The sequence below is a fragment of the Heteronotia binoei genome, chromosome 8, assembly GCF_032191835.1.
Source record: "Heteronotia binoei isolate CCM8104 ecotype False Entrance Well chromosome 8, APGP_CSIRO_Hbin_v1, whole genome shotgun sequence".
NCBI classification, from domain to species: Eukaryota; Metazoa; Chordata; class Lepidosauria; order Squamata; family Gekkonidae; genus Heteronotia; species Heteronotia binoei.
The window spans coordinates 124,540,744-124,561,380 of NC_083230.1; the positions used below are offsets into that span (position 1 = coordinate 124,540,744).

At 50.0% G+C, this 20,637-nt stretch overlaps 1 protein-coding gene across 1 annotated transcript in view; it reads left to right on the top strand.

Annotated features, from left to right (window-relative positions):
• Positions 1–587: 587 nt before the first annotated feature.
• The window catches only part of LRGUK (leucine rich repeats and guanylate kinase domain containing), a 120,661-nt gene continuing 100,611 nt past the window's right edge, over positions 588–20,637 (top strand). The window contains exons 1-5 of the mRNA XM_060244457.1: positions 588–848; positions 7,802–7,909; positions 10,651–10,732; positions 16,144–16,244; positions 18,206–18,287. Of these exons, the coding sequence (XP_060100440.1) occupies positions 588–848; positions 7,802–7,909; positions 10,651–10,732; positions 16,144–16,244; positions 18,206–18,287 (634 nt within the window). The remainder of the gene's footprint in view (positions 849–7,801; positions 7,910–10,650; positions 10,733–16,143; positions 16,245–18,205; positions 18,288–20,637) is intronic.

Consider the following 20,637-nt stretch of genomic DNA (forward strand, 5'->3'; position numbering starts at 1 on the left):
CTCCACCCCCAATGTCTCCTGGCTCCACCCCCAATGTCTCCTGGCCCCACCCCCAATGTCTCCTGGCTCCACCCCCAATGTCTCCTGGCCCCACCCCCAATGTCTCCTGGCTCCACCCCCAATGTCTCCTGGCCCCACCCCCAATGTCTCCTGGCTCCACCCCCAATGTCTCCTGGCCCCACCCCCAATGTCTCCTGGCTCCACCCCCAAAGCCCCCAGAAATTTATTGAATTGGATTTGGCAACCCTATTCTTAGCCTTCCAGCCTCCCAAAAAGGACATTTTCCAGCAATTTTTTAAAACATTGCCCCAAAAGAGAAACGCAAGAAACAGCACCTCTCCTCTATAAGGAAGTGCATAACCCTCAATCGGACAGGGGAGAAAGAGAAGGACGAAACAGCCGGCTTGACAGGCCGAACTACAATTCCCATCATGCCCCGCGGGACGCCCTTTCGTTCCAGTCGGTTATGGAGGGGGTGTTGCGTCTCCCGTCATGCCCCGCGGCGCCCATTCCCTGTTGCCGGGCAACGGCCGGGCAACAAGATGGCGCGGCCCTGAGTCCCTCGGGAGCGGGAAAGGCCTTCTCCCATGCACCGGCCGGGCTCCGTCTCGCCGCCCAAGACGCTGACATGGCGGGACACGGGCGAGCAGTCCCCGCGGCAGCGCTCCTGGCTGGCGGCGCCCTTCGTCACCTTCTCCTCCCTCCTCGTCAGCCGCGCCGAGGACGAGGCCCCCAAGGAGCAAGAGGAGGCGGAGCGGCCCGGCGCCGACGCCGAGGAGGAGGAGGAGGAAGAAGGCGAGGAGGAGTCCACCGAGTCCGAGCCGGAGCCCGAGCCCGAGCTGATGGAGGTGAGACCCCCCCCCCCCCGCCCTCCATGGGTCAGCCGCGGAGCCCCCAATTGGAAGGCGCCGCTACCGGGAGGAATACGGGACCCTCCCCCCTCCTCCATTGGAGGGGCGCCGCTACCAGTAGAAATACGGGAGCCCCCCATTGGAAAGACGTCGCTACCGGGAGAAATACGGGAGCCCCCACATTAGAGAGGTGCCGCTACCAGGAGGAATACGGGAGCCCCCAATTGGAGAGGCGTCGCTACCAGGAGGAATACGGGAGCCCCCCAATTGGAGAGGCGTCGCTACCAGGAGGAATACGGGAGCCCCCCAATTGGAGAGGCGTCGCTACCAGTAGAAATGCGGGAGCCCCCCCCATTTGGAGAGGCTTCGCTACCGGGAGAAATACGGGAGCCCCCCAATTGGATAGGCGTCGCTACCGGTAGAAATGCGGGAGCCCCCCCATTGCATAGGCGCCGCTACCAGAAGAAATACGGGAGCCCCCCATTTGCTGAGGCGTCGCTACCTGGAGAAATACGGGAGCGCCGGGTTTGGGGATGGCGCTGCTGCAAGAGTGAAGGGGAGGCGCGGGACTCTGGAGGGGAAGCCCCGCTATAGGGAGAATTACGGGAGGGCGGTGTTTTTTGGAGGTGCTAGTCAGATCATTATGGGAAGACATGGGGGGGGGGTTGCCAATCCCCAGGTGGGGGCAGGGGATCCCCCGGGTTGGAGGCCCTCCCTCCACTTCAGGGTCATCAGAAAGCGGGGGTGGGGGGAAGAAATGTCTCCTGGGCACTCAATTATTCCCTATGGAGACCAGTTCCCATAGGGTATCATGGAGAATTGATATGCAGGTATCTGAGGCTCTGGTAGAACTGTCGATTGAACTAGAGGTGCCAAATTTTTAGCATAGCATCCACTGCCTCTCCTCAAAAGACCCTCCAAGTTTCAAAAGGATTGGACCAGGGGGTCCAACTCTATGAGCCCCAAAAGAAGATGCCCCTATCCTTCATTATTTCCAATGGAGGGAAGGTATTTAAAAGGTATGAGGTCTCTTTAAGTGTGATGGCCAGAACTCCCTTTGGAGTCCCTTGTCAAGGGAGAATTACGGGAGGGAGGTTTTTTGGGGTGTGCTAGTCTGAGCATTACAGGAAGACGTGGGGTTCTGATGTAGGCGCCGCTACCAGGAGAAATACGGGAATGCTGTGTTTGGGGATTTTGCTGCTTCCAGGATGATGGGGAGGTGTGGGGATCTGGAGAACAGGCCCCGCAATAGGGAGAATTACGGGAGGGAGGTTTTTGGGGTTAGGGTTGCCAATTTGATAAATATCTGGGGACTTTGGGGGGGGGGGCTGGAGCCAGAAGACTTTGAGCCAGGAAATAAAGGTGTGACAAGTATGATTGAACTCCAAAGGGAGTTATGGCCATCACATTTAAAGGGGTCGCACAACGTTTCAATACCTTCCCTCCATTGGAAATAATGATGGATAGGGGCACCTTCTTTGGGGGCTCATAGCATTGGACCCCCTAGTCCAAACTTTTTGAAACTTGGAGGGTACTTTGGGGAGAGGCATCGGATCCTATGCTGCAAATTTGGTGCCTCTACCTCAAAAAACATAGCTCCCCAGAGCTCGTATACCCATGGATCAATTCTCCATTATTCCCTATGGGAATGGGTCTCCATAGGGAATAATGGAGTGCCCATTAGACATTTCCCTCCCCCCCACTTTCTGATGACCCTGAAGCGGGGGGAGGGCCTCCAGACCAGGGGATCCCCCACTCCCACCTGGGGATTGGCAACCTTCTCCTGATGTTTCCTCCTCGTTCTGGGATTCAGAGGTTTCGTGCCTCTGAATGTGGAGGTTCCCCCCCTCAGTCACCATGGCTGGTAGCCACTGATAGACTTATGCACCAGGCATCTATCTAATCGCCTTTTAAAGCTGTGGCCATCATGGCATCTTCTGGCAGCAAATTCCACGCTTTAATCACTTTCTGTGTAAAGTAGTATCTTCTTTTGTCCATCCTGAACCTACTGCCCGTACTTGAGCACAGGTTCCAGTTTAAATAGTGGATAGAAGAAGATGGCATTGAAACACACTACAACTAGGGTTGTGTCGCCGCCTATTTATTGAAGTCATTACTGCTCGATTTGAGCGTCTGTTTCTTTTGAGTAAGACTGACTCCAGGACCCAAGCATCATCTCCAGCCATGAGCCATTAAGAAGTACATGTTGGAGAACGGTATCATTCATTCTATAAGTGGCATACAAGGGACTGTTAAGTGGTCAATTTTGGACATGAGTGGTTTGCCTTATATTAATATTGCGCTGAATTACTATGCTTCTTTGTATGAGCGTTTGAATTTATGAATAGACATATTATCGGGACTGTGTCACTATGAATAGATGCTTATGAGTAAGAACATAAGAGAAGCCATGTTGAATCACGCCAGTGGCCCATCCAGTCCAACACTCTGTGTCACATAAGAGAAGCCATGTTGGATCAGGCCAGTGGCCCCTCCAGTCCAACACTCTGTGTCACATAAGAACATAAGAGAAGCCATGTTGGATCAGGCCAATGGCCCATCCAGTCCAACACTGTCACATAAGAACATAAGAGAAGCCATGTTGGATCTGGCCAGTAGCCCATCCAGTCCAACACTCTGTGTCACATAAGAACATAAGAGAAGCCATGTTGGATCAGACCAATGGCCCATCCAGTCCAACACTGTCACATAAGAACATAAGAGAACCCATGTTGGATCAGGCCAATGGCCCATCCAGTCCAGCACTCTGTGTCACATAAGAACATAAGAGAAGCCATGTTGGATCAGGCCAATGGCCCATCCAGTCCAACACTCTGTGTCACATAAGAACATAAGAGAAGCCATGTTGGATCAGGCCAATGGCCCATCCAGTCCAGCACTCTGTGTCACATAAGAACATAAGAGAAGCCATGTTGGATCAGGCCAATGGCCCATCCAGTCCAGCACTCTGTGTCACATAAGAACATAAGCGAAGCCATGTTGGATCAGGCCAATGGCTCATCCGGTCCTTCACTCTGTGTCACACAGTGGCCAAAAAAACCCCAAGTGCCATCAAGAGGTCCACCAGTGGGGCTGGAAGCCCTTCCACTGTGCTCCCCCCCCCCAAGCACCAGAATACAGAGCACCACTTCCCCAGACAGAGAGTTCCAATAATAAGCTGTGGCTAATAGCCACTGATGGACCTCTGCTCCATATGCTTATCCATTCCCCTCTTGAAGCTGTCTATGCTTGTAGCTGCCGCCACCTCCCGTGGCAGTGAATTCCACATAATCGCCCTTCGGGTGAAGAAGGACTTCCTTTTATCCGTTCTAACCCGACTGCTCAGCAATTTCATTGAATGCCCACGAGTTCTCGTATTGTGAGAAAGGAAGAAAAGTACTTCTTTCTTTGCTTTCTCCATCCCTTGCATTATCTTGTAAATCTCTATCCTGTCACCCTGCAGTAGACGTTTCTCCAAGCTAAAGAGCCCCAAGCGTTTTAGCCTTTCTTCATAGGGAAAGCATTCCAACCCTAGAGTCAATAGAATATTGCAGGGGTGGCCAATGGTAGCTCTCCAGATGTTTTTTGCCTACAACTCCCATCAGCCCCAGCCAGCATGGCCAATGGCTGGGGCTGATGGGAGTTGTAGGCAAAAAACATCTGGAGAGCTACCGTTGGCCACCCCCGGAATATTGCAAAAGCGAATTGTTACACAGTGTTGCTTTGTTTTTGCCACCTGGGGATTGGCAACCCCGGTTTGGGGTCTAAAACTGCTAGGCTGGACGGTGCAGGAAAAGCTGGGCGCAGGGCAGCCAATGCAGATCTTTCAGCGTGGAGGTGAGACCACCCCCAGATGCCGCCTCCAAAAGTAGCCCAGGCTCCCACACCTTCAACCACCTGAAGTTCCCGGACAGCCACGGTCGACTGCTCGAATAAGAGAGTTCAGATTAATTGTGACGGAGGTGCCGCAGGGGGAGAAAGCGGCCTTTAATTAGTTTGAAGAAGGAAATTATGCAGATCAATTTACGGTCTGCAAAGGTGCTCTGAGCTGAATTGCCCAGGCGGTGGCGGGGAGGGGGACGTATTGAATTATTGGCGGGGAAGGCTGTATACCACACTCTGTGAAACGTTTTGAAAGGGTACAGCTGAGTGAATTACAGCAGGCAGGCTGCTACAAAGCTGCGGGAGGAAGGGGTGGTTGAGTTTGAGTTACGGGCAGAACACGGAGGGGAGGGGAAATCTCGGTGAGGGAGTGAGATTGCTACTGCTGGTCTGCTAGAGCAGCACCCTTTTCAGCACCAGGGACCAACCTTTTTGGCACCAGGGACCGGTTTTGTGGAAGACAATTTTTTTTTACAGATCTGGGGGAGGGATAGTTTCGGGATGATACAATTGTGCGCTTGATTTCTATTAGTTTGGTGTGGCGGTTAAGTGCACGGGCTCTTATCTGGGAGAACCGGGTGTGATTCCCCACTCCACCTGCTGGAATGGCCTTGGGTTAGCCAGAGCTCTTGCAGGAGTTGTCCTTGAAAGGGCAGCTTCTGGGGAGAGCTCTCTCAACCCCACCTACCTCACAGGGTGTTTGCCGTGGGGGAAGAAGCTAAAGGAGATTGTGAGCCGCTCTGAGACTCTGAAATTCGAAGGGGAGGGCAGGATATAAATCCAATGTCGTCATCTTATTATTATTACATTGTAATATATGATGAAATAATTATACAGCTCCTGGACTGGTTGCTAACAAGCCACGGACCGGTACTGGTCCACTGCCCAGGAGTTGAGCACCCTTGTTGGAGAGCTAGTGGTTAAGTGTACAGACTCTTATCTGGGAGAACCGGGTTTGATTCCCCATTCTTCCACTTACAGCTGCTGGAACGGCCTTGGGTCGGCCATAGCTCTCATAGGAGTTGTCCTTGAAAGAGCAGCTGCTGGGAGAGCTCTCTCAGCCTCACCCGCCTCACAGGGTGTCTGTTGTGGGGGGAGAAGATATAGGAGATTGTAAGCCTCTCTGATTCAGAGAGAAGGGCGGGGTATAAATCTGCAGTCGTCTTCTTCTTGTGCTAGAGGGAGGAGGACGGTGGCCATTAGATTAGGAAAATGGAATCAAGGGAGCGTGAGAATTATAAAGCTGGGTGCAATGCTGGTAGATAGGAAACTGGCAGCGGCGTTCGGCAAGGAGAATAAATTAAAAATCAGAGGAAGCCACGAATCCCGTGAACTGTAGAAATGAACTGTGACATTCCTAGACTACTCAAGCTTTGAATGAAAACGACGGTCCCAGGAAGAAGGATTGTTCAGCTCCGAAACGAGATTGGATCGGTTCTTTCATCGGATTCTTATCATAAGAAGAGTATTAGTCTTGGGCAGTAGCAGTGTTGTGTGCATGGGATGATTTTTTCACTGTATCGTCGTGTTGTGACTGGCTCCGCGGCGCAGAGCGGTGAAGCTGCAGCGCTGCAGTCCGAGCTCTCTGCTCACGACCTGAGTTCGATCCCGGTGGAAGCTGGGTTCAGGTAGCCGGCTCCAGGTTGACTCAGCCTTCCATCCCTCTGAGGTCGGTAAAAAGAGCCCCCAGCTTGCTGGGGGAAAAGCGTAGAGGACTGGGGAAGGCAATGGCAAACCACCCCGTAAAAAAGTCTGCCCTGAAAACGTTGTGAAAGCAACGTCACCCCAGAGTCGGAAACGACTGGTGCTCGAACAGGGGACTGCCTTTACCTTTTAACTGGATAATGAATTGTTGAATTTATTTACATTAAATGTAGACACTATTTTGTAAATAGAGGGTTTCTTTACTCATTTTTTCAGGGCTTTTTTTTTGCAGCAGGACCTCCTTTGCATATGAGGCCACACACCCCTGATGGAGCCAGTCCTCCTGGAGCTTACATCAGGCCCTGCGTTAAGAGCCCTGAAAGAAAAAGAAGAACGACATTGGATTGATATTCCGCCCTCCACTCAGAGTCTCAGAGTGGCTCACAATCTCCTTTATCTTCCTCCCCCACAACAGGGGACAGGGGATTTGTGGTTTTACCTATTTCTTTCCGAATCCTTTGCTCAGTCTGGTGTTGAGCTAAAAGTAGAGAGCCAGTTTGGTGTAGTGGTTAAGCGTGCGGACTCTTATCTGGGAGAACCGGGTTTGATTCCCCACTCCTCCACTTGCACCTGCTGGAATGGCCTTGGGTCAGCCCGAGCTCTCTCATCTGGGAGAACCAGCTTTGATTCCCCACTCCTCCATTTGCACCTGCTGGAATGGCCTTGGGTCAGCCAGAGCTCTCTTATCTGGGAGAACCGGGTTTGATTCCCCACTCCTCCCCTTGCAGCTGCTGGAATGGCCTTGGGTCAGCCATGGCTCTCTCATCTGGGAGAACCAGCTTTGATTCCCCACTCCTCCACTTACAGCTGCTGGAATGGCCTTGGATCAACCATAGTTCTCTTATCTGGGAGAACCGGGTTTGATTCCCCCTTCCTCCACTTGCAGCTGCTGGAATGGCCTTGGGTCAGCCGTAGCTCTCGCAGACCTCTCCTTGAAAGGGCAGCTTCTGTCAGAGGTCTCTCAGTCCCACTCACCTCACAGGGTGTCTGTTGAGGTGGGAGATGATAAAGGAGATTGTGAGTCGTTCTGGGTCTCTGATTCAGAGAGAAGGGCGGGGTATAAAACTGCAGTTCTTCTTCATCATCTTCATTTAGGGGAGGGACGGTGGCTCAGTGGTAGAGCATCTGCTTGGGAAGCAGAAGGTCCCAGGTTCAATCCCTGGCATCTCCAAAAAAGGGTCTAGGCAAATAGGTGTGAAAATCCTCAGCTTGAGACCCTGGAGAGCCGCTGCCAGTCTGAGTAGACAATACTGACTTTGATGGACCAAGGTTCTGATTCAGTATAAGGCAGCTTCATATGTTCATATGTACCCACTTTGATTAGTTTGGTACCACTCAGCTGAGCTTCTGTCTCTCACTTTCAGGAGGAATTTGATGGCGTGCTGGACGAAGACACCGTTTCCGAAGCGCTGCACAACCTGGGGCGTTCGGCCCCCGGCACAGAACACGTCTACCTCAATCTCACCCTCACCGTGAGTAAACACCAGCTATCTTTTGCGGCCATGCTGTGTTCACTGTGTCCTGTCCAATTCTATACTTGCTCTCCTGCCTCACTCGGACTTGATCAGACGGCCAGGAAAATGGCCAAATATTTATCTGAGCTGGATAACCTGCGACATCGGAGAGCTTTTATGCTGGCTAGGATGAATGCCTTTCCCTTTAATGTTCTCCATGGGAGATTTCTTCAAGTCCCCTTTAGCGAGAGACATTGTTTATGCGGGTCAAGCTCACCTGATTCCATCCAGCATATCTTATTGGACTGCCACCTGTGTACTAATCTCCGGAAGGTTCTGTTAGATAGTCTTTCCTTACCATCCTATAATCAAGAAAATAGGATTGATCGCCGTTTTCTACTAAACGACAATATAACCGATACCATAAGAGCTGTTGCCAGATTCTTGGCTGAAATTGTCAAAAATTATTCAAAGCAACTTTCATTGTGATTCTTAAACTTATTTTAGCCTTTCATGCTTTGAACAGACGGATTGGATTGTCATTTGGTTGACAACTCGGTGTATATCTCTTTTAGTTATGCCAATAAAGGCGTGATTGATTGACTGAAATAATTGTGTCCGAGAACTGGAAAACTCTGACCTTACACAGGCAAAGCCTTCTAACCTCTGGCTTCCTCTAAATCCATCTGAACGGAAGGTGGGCAAATCCTTTAGCTCACATGCCGGCCCGTTTTGCTTTGTAAAATCCCCCACACTCCATCCTAGAAATATGGATGTCGACAGAGAGTGCTACACTGGAGTCCAGCCTCGGGACATTTTTGGAACCCAGAGAGGTGATGTCATCAACCGTAGCTCCTTCTGACTAGGCCTTTTAAGAACATCAGAGAAGCCATGTTGGATCAGGCCAATGGCCCATCCAGTCCAACACCCTGGGTCACACAGTGACCAAAAACCCAGGTGCCATCAGTGGGACCAGGACACTAGAATCATAGAGTTGGAAGGGACCTCCAGGGTCATCTAGTTCAACCCCCTGCACAATGCAGGAAACTCACAAGCACCTCCCCCTAAAGTCACAGGATCTTCATTGCTGTCAGATGGCCATCCAGCCTCTGTTTAAAAACCTTCAAGGAAGGAGAGTCCACCACCTCCCGAGGAAGCCTGTTCCACTGAGGAATTGCTTTAATGGTCAGAAAGTTCTTCCTAATGTTGAGCCGGAAACTCTTTTGATTTAATTTCAACCCATTGGTTTTGGTCCTACCTTCCGGGCCACAGAAAACAATTCCATACCCTCCTGTATATGACAGCCCTTCAAGTATTTGAAGATGGTGATCCTGTCATCTTTCAGCTGCCTCCTCTCCCAGCTAAACATGCCCAGCTCCTTCAACCTTTCCTCATAGGGCTTGGTCTCCAGACCCTTCACCATCTTCATCACTCTCCTCTAGACTCATTCCAGCTTGTCTATGTCCTTCTAAAAATGTGGTGCCCAAAACTGAACACAGTACTCCAGGTGAGGTCTTAACAGAGCAGAGTAAACCAATACCATCACTTCACGTGATCTGGACACTAGATTGTATTTGCCTTTTTAGTCTTCCTGATGTTATCAAATAATGAAATATGAAAGAGAGAGCTGGAATTAGCCTCTCGGTCTGCCTCCGTTCTGCTTTCATCCGCTTCCCTTCTTTGTAGAGAGCCAGTTTGGCGTAGTGGTTAAGTTGCGGACTCTTATCTCAGAGAACCAGGTTTGATTCCCCACTCCTCCACTTGCAGCTGCTGGAATGGCCTTGGGTCAGCCAGAGCTCTCTTATCTGGGAGAACCGGGTTTGATTCCCCCCTCCTCTACTTGCAGCTGCTGGAATGGCCTTGGGTCAGCCAGAGCTCCCTTATCTGGGAGACCGGGTTTGATTCCCCACTCCTCCACTTGCAGCTGCTGGAATGGCCTTGGGTTAGCCAGAGCTCTCTTATCTGGGAGAACCGGGTTCGATTCCCCACTCCTTCACTTGCACCTGCTGGAATGGCCTTGGGTCAGCCAGAGCTCTCTTATATGGGAGAACCAGGTTTGATTCCCCACTCCTCCACTCGCAGCTGCTGGAATGGCCTTGGGTCAGCCAGAGCTCTCTTATGTGGGAGAACCGGGTTTGATTCCCCACTCCTCCACTTGCAGCTGCTGGAATGGCCTTGGGTCAGCTAGAGCTCTCAAAGGAGTTGTCCTTAAAAGCGCAGCTTCTGGGGAGAGCTCTCTCAGCCCCACCCACCTCACAGGGTGTCTGTTGCAGGAGAAGAAGGGAAAGGATATTGTGAGTCGCTCTGAGACGCTGAGATTCAGGGTGAAGGGGAGGATATAGATCCAATATCATCCTCCTCCGACCAGCCTGGGATTAAATTTTGCCTTGTGCCTCCTCGAGGGAATTACCAGTTGTGCCCTTTCTATCTTTTCCTGCAAGAGTCCCGTGGTGCAGAGTGGCAAAGCTGCAATACTGCAGTCCAAGTTCTCTGCTCATGACCTGAGTTTAATCCCAGCGGAAGCTGGGTTTTCAGGTAGCCAGCTCGAGGTTGACTCAGCCTTCCCTCCTTCCGAGGTCGGTAAAATTAGTCCCCAGCTTGCTGGGGAGAAAGCGTAAATGACTGGTGAAGGGAAGGGCAAACCACCCCGTAAAAAAGTCTGCCTTGAAAACGCCGTGATGTGATGTTACCCCAGAGGCGGAGACTACTGGTGCTTGCACAGGGGACTACCTTGACCCTTTTTCTGTCTTTCCCTGCAGGATCGCTTGCTAAGCAACGTCTGCGTCCTCTCCAAATACGTTCACCTCCAGAAGCTGGATCTCTCCCACAACAGAATTAACGGTACATGCCTGCCGCTTCTGTACATTTCTCGGTCCTAAAAGCCCTTCCAGACGAAGGGGTGGGAACGCAGCCAACCAGGGCGGTTCTCTTATTACAAAAAAGGCAATTCGCAGCTTCGCTTCCCTGGCTCAGCAGAATAGACTGGATATCCTGGAGAAATACGGGACGGCCTCGCCCGAGAAAGCTGTAATGACATATGCTCAGAAAGTAGAACATAAAGATTGTGGTTCGCTTTATTATCCGGAAATAAAAGGCACACAGGCGTGTCAGCTCCGAAGCTTTGATTAGATATTAGGAGGCGTCTTGGACGGAGTCAGTCCAGTGGTTCATCTCGCCCAAGGGTGGGGAACAGTAGCTCTCCAGATGTTTTTTGCCTACAACTTCCATCAGCCCCAGCCATTGGCCTTGCTGGCTGGGGCTGATGGGAGTTGTAGGCAAAAAACATCTGGAGAGCCACTGTTCCCCACCCCTGATCTAGCCCGAGACGGTCTGCAGCAACCTCTCCAAGGTCACAGCAGAGGTCTTTCCTTAGCTGTATCATCTGAGATTTTTTTTCCTGGTTTTATATATATATATTTCATTGACGTTTTGAAAAGTGGAGGGGTAAGGGAATACAGAATGGGAAGGGAAAAGGGGGTAAAAGGAAAACAGAATCATCATTTTTTTTTCTCTGCATCACTAAAATACATAATAATACTCTTCGTTTTAACAAGATTTATAGCCCAAGGGTGGCCAAACTTGCTCATTGTAATAGCCACATCGAATCAATGTCAGATGTTTGAGAGCCACAAGGAAGGAAGGCAATTATATAGGGAGGGAGGGCGAGGTGGAAGAAAAGTAACTTTAATGCGTCCTCCAAACTGCCACCTGGCTTGGCTCGGAGAAGCGATTTAAAGAGACAAATGCTTTCTCCTGAGCCACAGTTTGGCCACCCCTCTTATAGCCTATCGGTTATAGTAAATAGTTTGCTACTCTTCAAACAAAATGAGGGATACATTAGAAGGTGCAACAGGTATTATACAAAATCAAGTTCCTGCGTTAGGAAAGGAAAGGTCCCCTGTGCGAGCACCAGTCGTTTCTGACTCTGGGGTGACGTTGCTTTCACGACGTTTTCATGGCAGACTTTCGACGGGGTGGTTGGCCTTCCCTTCCCCCCCGTCGAAAGTCTGCCACTGAAAACGTCGTGAAAGCAACGTCACCCCAGAGTCAGAAACGACTGGCTGCTCGCACAGGGGACCTTTCCTATTCTACGCAGGAACTCTAGATTTTGTCAATCAGATCTTGTTTCTTCGGAGCATTGTGGTGTTTTCAGCGTTGTGCTATCGAAAGTCTTGCTGCCGTTATAGCATGCGTCATCAAATGTTTACACTGCCAAGGCTGAGATTTTTTTTTTTTCTCCGACGGGAAATGTCAGAAGTTGAAAGTTAGGACCCTTAACGTTGTAAGAATCAGAACAAAGTCTTAGTCCGGGCACACCTTTAAGATCAACAAAGTTTTATTCAAAGTCCACGTTTTTTTGTGCACGCACACAGCTTCAGGTACACTGAAACTGAAATTGCCAGTCCGTACATCTAGATAGAGGGTGAGCAGCAAATTAGCATATAGCATAATGGAAGCATCTTAACAGACACAAGGACTGAACTGGAATAACAGGCTTCTGTTCTTATGATGGGAAGGCCTGTTCTTGGCCCTCCAGAGAAGCTGGTTGGCCACTATGTGAGACAGGATGCTGGACCGATCCAGCAGGGCTCTTCTGATGTTCTTATGAAGGCCTCGGCCTCTCTGCCCTGTTGTTGGCCCTCCTGAGGAGCTGATTGGCCACTATGTAAGACAGGATGCTGGACTAGATGGACCCTTGCTGGCCCAATGCAGCAGGGCTCTTCTGATGTTCTTATGAAGGCCTCGGCCTCTCTGCCCTGTTGTTGGGCTCCAGAGGAGCTGGTTGGCCACTGTGGGAGACAGGAGGCTGCACTAGATGGACCCTCACTGGTCTGATCCTGCAGGGCTCTTCCTTATCAAGGGAAGGCCTCAGCCTCTCTGCCCTGTTGTTGGCCCTCCAGAGAAGCTGGTTGGCCACTCGTGAGACAGGTTGCTGGACCACATGGACCACTATCCTGATATATCAGGGCTCTTCTGATGTTCTTAACATCAGGGGAAGACCTCAGCCTCTGTGCCATGGTGTTGGCCCTCCTGATGAACTGGCTGACCTCTGTGTGAGACAGGATTATGGACTAGTGGGACTATTGGTGTGACCCAGCAGGGCTCTTCTGATGTTCTTACGAAGGCCTCAGCTTCTCTTTCTTTTTGCTGGCCATCCAGAGGAACTGATTGGCTTCTGTGTGTGATGGGATGATGGACTATTGGTCTGATCCAGCAGGGCTGTTCTTATGTTGGCTTTGACCTCCATGACCTGCTGCTGGACCTCCAGTTGAACTGATTGGCCACTATATGAGTAAGGATGGTGGACTGGATGTACCTCTGGTCTGATCCAGCAGGGCTTCTTATGATTAGGGGAGGGATGGTGGCTCAGTGGCAGAGTATCTGCTTGGAAAGCAGAAGGTCCCAGGTTCAGTCTCCAGCATCTCCAACTAAAAAGGGTCCAGGCAAGTAGGCATGAAAAAACTCAGCTTGAGACCCTGGAGAGCCACTGCCAGTCAGGGGAGGGACGGTGGCTCAGTGGTAGAGCATCTGCTTGGAAAGCAGAAGGTCCCAAGTTCAATCCCCGGCATCTCCATCTAAAAAGGGTCCAGGCAAGTAGGCGTGAAAAACTTCAGCTTGAAACCCTGGAGAGCCGCTGCCAGTCAGGGGAGGGACGGTGGCTCAGTGGCGGAGCATCTGCTTGGTAAGCAGAAGGTCCCAGGTTCAATCCTCGGCATCTCCAACTCAAAAGGGTCCAGGCAAGTAGGTGTGAAAAACCTCAACTTGAGACCCTGGAGAGCCATGAAGTGGGCTATAGCTCAGTGGTAGAGCATCTACTTGAGAAGCAGAAGGTCCCAGGTTCAATCCCCGGCATCTCCAAAAAAGGGTCCAGGCAAATAGGCGTGAAAAACCTCAGCTTGAGACCCTGGAGAGCTGCTGCCAGTCTGAGTGGACAATACTGACTTTGATGGACCCAGAGTCTGATTCAGTAGAAGGCAGCTTCGTATGTTCTTATCTAGGAGATCAGTTTTCAGGCTTGTGTTCCACCTTTGTTTACTAGCCTTGGAATAATATGATTGCCACCCCTTTGGATGTTGCAAGGGGAACGGAAATGAGTTCACCTGTTCAGAGGGTGTTACAGAGGACCTTGAGCATATTAAAGCTCTCTGGAGGTACAGAAAAGCTTCTCTGCTTCCAATCAGCCTTTGTTTTCATTTAATGAAAAAAAGAAACCCTCAAGTTTCTAGTTACTGTCGAAAAGATGTGCTTAGGTGGAAGTGTGGCAGAAATATGCAAACCAGGGAGAATGATAGAATAATTACACAGAGTAAAAACAATCATGCAGATTTGCTCAATTTATTGCATGCTGTCAAGTCACAAATGAGCTACGGTGACCCCAGAAAGGGGCTTTCTAAGTAAGAGAGAAGCAGAGGTGGTTGGCCATTGCCTTCCTCTGCAGAGCCTTCTAGGCTTCCCAATCCCCGGGTCCCAGAGGGGGATCCCCCGGTTTTACAGGCTTCCCCCCTCCCCCAGCCAGCTGGCCGCCGGGGGAAGCTCCGCCCCCAGAGCCATCATGCACCTCCATGAACGATTCCCATAGGGAATGATGGGGAATTGAGCCGCGGGTATCGGGGGCTCTGGGGGGGGGGCTGTTTTTTGAGGTAGAGGTGCCAAATTTTCAGTATAGCATCTAGTGCCTCTCCCCAAAATACCTCCAAAGTTTCAAAAAGATTGGACCAGGGGGTCCAGTTCTATGAGCCCCAAAAGAAGGTGCCCCTATCCTTCATTATTTCCTATGGAAGGAAGGCATTTAAAAAGATGTGCAGTCCCTTTAAATGTGATGGCCAGAACCCCTTTGAAGTTCAATTATGCTTGTCACACCCTTGCTCTTGGCTCCGCCCCAATGTCTCCTGGCTCCACCCCAAAAGTCTCCTGGCTCCACCCCCAAAGTCCCCAGATATTTCTTAAATTGGACTTGGCAACCCTAGAGTCTTCCTTGGTGGTCCCCCATCCAAGTAATGCCCTTGCTTAGCTGCCGAGATCTGGCAAGTTCAGGCTATAGAACACCACCTTCCCTCCTGATTCATTTATAGAGGATGAGAGTCAGCTTTTCTTTTTGCAGCAATATTTTAACCCCTATTCAAACTAAAGCTCACCAGTTCATTGGAGAGACATCGACTGTGGGGTAACAGGATAGAGGTTCACAAGATGATGCCTGGGATAGAGAAGGTAGAGAAAGAAGTCCTTTTCTCCCTTTCTCACAATACGAGAACGCGTGGGCACTCAATGAAATTGCTGAGCAGTCGGGTTAGAACAGATAAAAGGAAGTCCTTCTTCACCCAAAGGGTGATGAACACATGGAATTCACTGCTACAGGAGGTGGTGGCGGCTACAAGCATAGACAGCTTCAAGAAGGGATTGGATAAGCATCTGGAGCAGAGGTCCATCAGTGGCTATTACCCACAGCTTATTGTTGGAACTCTCTGTCTGGGCCAGTGATGCTCTGTGTTCTTATGCTTGGGATGGGCACAGTGGAAGGGCTTCTAGCCCCACTATTGGACCTCTTGATGGCATTTGGGTTTTTTGGCCACTGTGTGACACAAAGTGTTGGACTGGATGGGCCATTGGCCTGATCCAGCATGGCTTCTCTTATGTTCTTATGTGGTGGCAGCTACATGCATAGCCAGCTTCAAAAGGGGATTGGATAAGCATCTGGAGTAGAGGTCCATCAGTGGCTATTAGCCACAGCTTATTGTTGGAACTCTCTGTCTGGACCATTGATTCTCTGTATTCTTGTGCTTGGGATGGGCACAGTGGAAGGGCTTATAGCCCCACTAGTGGACCTCTTGATGGCATTTGGGTTTTTTGGCCACTGTGTGACGCAAAGTGTTGGACTGGATGGGCCATTGGCCTGATCCAACATGGCTTCTCTTATGTTCTTATGCAACACAAAGTGTTGGACTGGAGGGGCCACTGGCCTGATCCAGCATGGCTTCTCTTATGTTCTTATGTGACACAAAGTGTTGGACTGGAGGGGCCACTGGCCTGATCCAACATGGCTTCTCTTATGTTCTTATGTGACACAGAGTGTTGGACTGGAGGGGCCACTGGCCTGATCCAACATGGCTTCTCTTATGTTCTTATGTGACACAGAGTGTTGGACTGGAGGGGCCACTGGCCTGATCCAACATGGCTTCTCTTATGTTCTAAGATCCATTCTGGCTCATTTTCCCTTTCCCTTCTTTATCTTGCCCATCCTTCTCCTCCTCCAGACCTCTCCTGTGTCAGTCACATGCCTTACTTGCTGGACTTGGACGTTTCCCATAACGAGCTGACCACATACTTTGACTTCAGGCCACCCAGGAACCTCCAGGTAAGGAAGAAAGCTCCGTTTGGGAGATTCAGGTCACCCAGATGGAGGTCGCTTTTATTTGGCTTGCCAGCTCATTTTTTAAAAAAAATCTCAAAGGTAACTCAGGGCAAGGTTTTTTCTTTTGTGCTTGCCCCAGTTCATTACTAGAACCCGCCGTCAGCAATCTAGCCAGTTGTTTTAATGTATGAAATGGAGCGGTCCTCTCTTAGAGCGTCTTTGACTCTTCAGGAAGCCTTTGTCTACCTGTAGCCGCAGTATAAAATCACCCCTTATCCTATCTCTAGTGCAGATCCTGTAGAGAGTTTTTCTGGATCTCCTACTGCCTAGTCGGTGGCAGTGAGATTTTACTACTGAGTCTACAGACAAACCTTGAGAAAATCTTTACACTCTGTAATGTAAAGGGCAAAACAATCAATAAACTTTGCACATAGGTTTTTTTCAGGGGTGGAATTCTAGCAGGAGCTCCTTTGCATATTAGGCTACACACCCCTCACGTAGCCAGTTCTCCAAGAGCTTACAGTAGGCCTTGTAAAAAGAGCCCCTGTAAGCTCTTGGAGGATTCGCTACATCAGGGGTGTGTGGCCTAATATGCAAAGGAGCTCCTGCTAGAATTCCACCCCTGGGTTTTTTCCCTTTGCTTTTCCCCTCTCCCCTGCCTTCCTTCTTGGCTTCCCTTTTTGCTCTGAATTAAGGTCATAGGGGGAGGGCCCTCCTGATGGCCCCACCAATCAAAAGAAGTTCATTTGGAGGGTACCTGAGAGCAGGGCCTTTTCGGTGGCAGCCCCATGATTATGGAACAACCTCTCCAGGGAGGTGCACCTGGCTCCATCTCTTTTGATTGCTGGGAGTCAGTTTTATTTTGGACCATATTCGACTAAATAAGTTTTTATTTATTGCAGTCCTCGTTGGAGGTTTTTCAATGGTGGCCTTTTGTGTGTGTTTTGTAACTGTTCTTTTGCTTACATTGTAAGCCACCTTGAGTCCCACAAGGCAGAAAGGTGGCCTTCAAATGTTTTATAAAAATAAATAAATTCTTCCTATGGAAATCAATGTTCCTCATTATTTGTCCTTTCTAGCCAGTTTCATAGCGAAGCAAAGAGCAGCCACTAGGACGGCGGGCTCCAAACCTTTTGAGCCCGTGGGCGCCTTTGGAATTCTGACATGGCATGGTGGGTGCCACAACAAAATGGCTGCTGCAGGAGGCGGAGCTTGCCACAAAATGGCTGCCACAGCTTAACCTCAGCGAGCGCAACGTACAGCTTTGTGCTGTGGTCATTGCTGCCACCAAAGCGACATTTTAAGCAATCTGCACAGCCAATCAGAAGACCCACTGGGGAAAAGCCCTACTTGGCCCCTCCCACTTCCTAAAAACACATGACGAGCACCAAAAACTGAGTCAACAAGAACTGGTGCCCCTAAGCACCATGTTGGAGACCCCTACACTAGGAAGTCTCAAGCATCCCCCACCCCCATCTCTTCTCGAGAGCCAGTTTGGTGTAGTGGTTAAGTGCGCAGACTCTTACCTGGGAGAACCGGGTTTGATTCCCCACGCCTCCACTTGCAACTGCTGGAATGGCCTCGTGTCAGCCAGAGCTCTCTTATCTGGGAGAACCAGGTTTGATTCCCCACTCCTCCACTTGCAGCTGCTGGAATGGCCTTGGGTCAGCCAGAGCTCTCTTATCTGGGAGAACCAGGTTTGATTCCCCACTCCTCCACTTGCAGCTGCTGGAATGGTCTCGGGTCAGCCATAGCTCTCACAGAGCTGTCCTTGAAAGGGAACTTTCTGTGAGAGCTCTCTCAGCCCCACCCACCTCACAGGGTGTTTTCTGTGGGAAGGGGAAGGGAAAGGAGATTTTAAAGCCGCTCTGAGACTCCTTTTGCCAGCGAAGGGCTGGGTATAAATCCAATCTCCTCCTCTTCTTCCTCTTCCTCCTCTTCCTCTTCTTCCTCTTCCTCCACAGGTAGCGAATTTTTCATACAATGACATCCCAGCAATGCGAGACCTTTCTGCCTACCAGTCGCTTCAAAAGCTCACCCTGGACAGTATCCTCTTTTTGGTACCGCAGCATTTCTAGAGGGAAGTCTGTCAAGAGCCTAGGGTTGCCAATCACCAGGTGGGGACAGGGGATCCCCTGCTTTGGAGGCTCTCCCTCCATTTTAGGGTCATCAGAAAGCCGGGGAGGGGAGGGAAATGTCTGCTGGGCCCTCCATTCTCCCCTATGGGGACCCATTCTAATAGGGTATAATGGAGAATTGATCTGTGGGTATCTGGGGCTTTGGGGAGGCTGTTTTTTTTGAGGTAGAAGCACGATATTTTCAGCATAGCATCCAGTGCCTCTCTCCAAAATACCATCCGAATTTCAAAAGGATGGGACCAGGGGGGTCCAATTCTGTGAGCCCCCAAAGAAGGTGCCCCTATCCATTATTCCAAATAAAGGGAAGGCATTGAAAAGGTGTGCGGTCCCTTTAAATGCGATCACTGGAACTCCCTTTGGAGTTTAGTGATGCTTGTCCCAACTTTGCTCCTGGCTCCACCCCCAGTGTCTCCTGGCTCCACCCCCAAAGTCCACAGATATTTCTTTAATTGGACTTGGCAACTCTAAAAGAGCCTTTAATTCAGCCCCTTACGCCCCCCCCCCAGGGCCTTTTCAACAAACACCCAGAGCTTTTGTGCCATAAACCCGCTTGGCTTTGAAATCCGTCAGATGCTGATCTCATATTAATCCCCAGGCCGCTGTATCCAAAGGGTGGCTCGGGGTGCAGTTTAATAAAAAAAAAATGGATTAAAACCTGATGGCGTGCGAAAGGGCCTCCTCTTCCAGAGGAGCAGCCGTGTTAATCGGGTACGGCGAAAATAACAAAGGAGTCTTGTGGCTCTTTACGGCACCAGCCTACCGTGACATGAGCTTTCACGGGCCATGGGCCGCTTCATTGAGTGCCGAGTCTTCCTTTCTGGTTTAATTCTGCTGAAATCCAGCAATGGTGGGGGGGATGGTTTACAGTAATTCCCATAGGCAAGCGAGTCACTGTCCGGGTCAGCCGTTGTCATACAGCCCCTGTGAGAAGAACCCGGTGGATAGGAGTTGGGATGAGTCCAGGGTCGGCATCAAAACATCTTGAGGTACTTCTTCACCCAAAGGGTGATTAACGTGTGGAACTCACTGCCACAGGAGGTGGCGGCGGCTACAAACACAGACAGCTTCAAGAGGGGATTGGATAAGCACATGCAGCAGAGGTCCATCAGTGCCTATTAGCCACAGTGTATTGTTGGAACTCTCTGTCTGGGGCAAGTGATGCTCTGTATTCTTGATGCATGGGGGGGGCACAGTGGGAGGGCTTCTAGCCCCACTTGTGGACCTCCTGATTGCACTTGGGTTTTTTGGCTACTGTGTGACACAGTGTTGGACTGGATGGGCCATTGGCTCAGGCTCATCCAACTTTGGCTCATCCTACATGGCTTCTCTAATGTTCTTATGTGACACAGAGTGTTGGGCTGGATGGGCCATTGGCCTGATCCAACATGGCTTCTCTTATGTTCTTATGTGACACGGACTGGATGGGCCATTGGCCTGACCCAACATGGCTTCTCTTATGTGACACACAGTGTTGGACTGGATGGGCCTTTGGCCTGATCCAACATGGCTTCTCTTATGTTCTTATATGACACAGAGTGTTGGACTGGATGGGCCGTTGGCCTGATCCAACATGGCTTCTCTTACGTTCTTATGTGAGACAGAGTGTTGGACTGGATGGGCCATTGGCCTGATCCAACATGGCTTCTCTTATGTTCTAAGAAATTGCCTGCACATATTGAATGAATTTGAGAAACTTGTTTATTATTTAGGAAACTCTTTATTAGGAAATTTATTAATAGACATTGGAATATTTCTTAGAAATATTTTTATTTGGTTTACGATGTAATACCGCAAGAACAACTGCAATTTTAAAAGATGGTAGGGCATTAATGTAGAACCAATGGCTGAAAGTTTACAAGCAAGTTATTGTAAAATAAAAAACAGAGTTCCATATAAAGTCCGGTAGTTGTTCGTTTGGAAACTTATAACATTGTAATTTGTCCTTGGTATAAGAAGAGGAAAAATAGTTAAAATAAAAGGACAAAAGGAATATGATTCAAACAAAGTTGCTCTCTCTACTTTTTGGAAGAAACAAATTCAAATTCAGATAAGGATAACTGTCTTTGTCAAATTAGAGAACCAAGTCGGGTTATCTAAACAGGGGATCTCTCTTGGATACACCTTGCAGAAGGAGGCTGGCCCGAAAGCCGCTGCTCCCTTGGGGCTCCCAGGGAGAGAATAAACAAGCAGAGTTGCTCCGTGTCGCCTGGAGACAAAGCCCTTGGTTTTATACTCCCTGTCCCGGATGGCAAGATCTG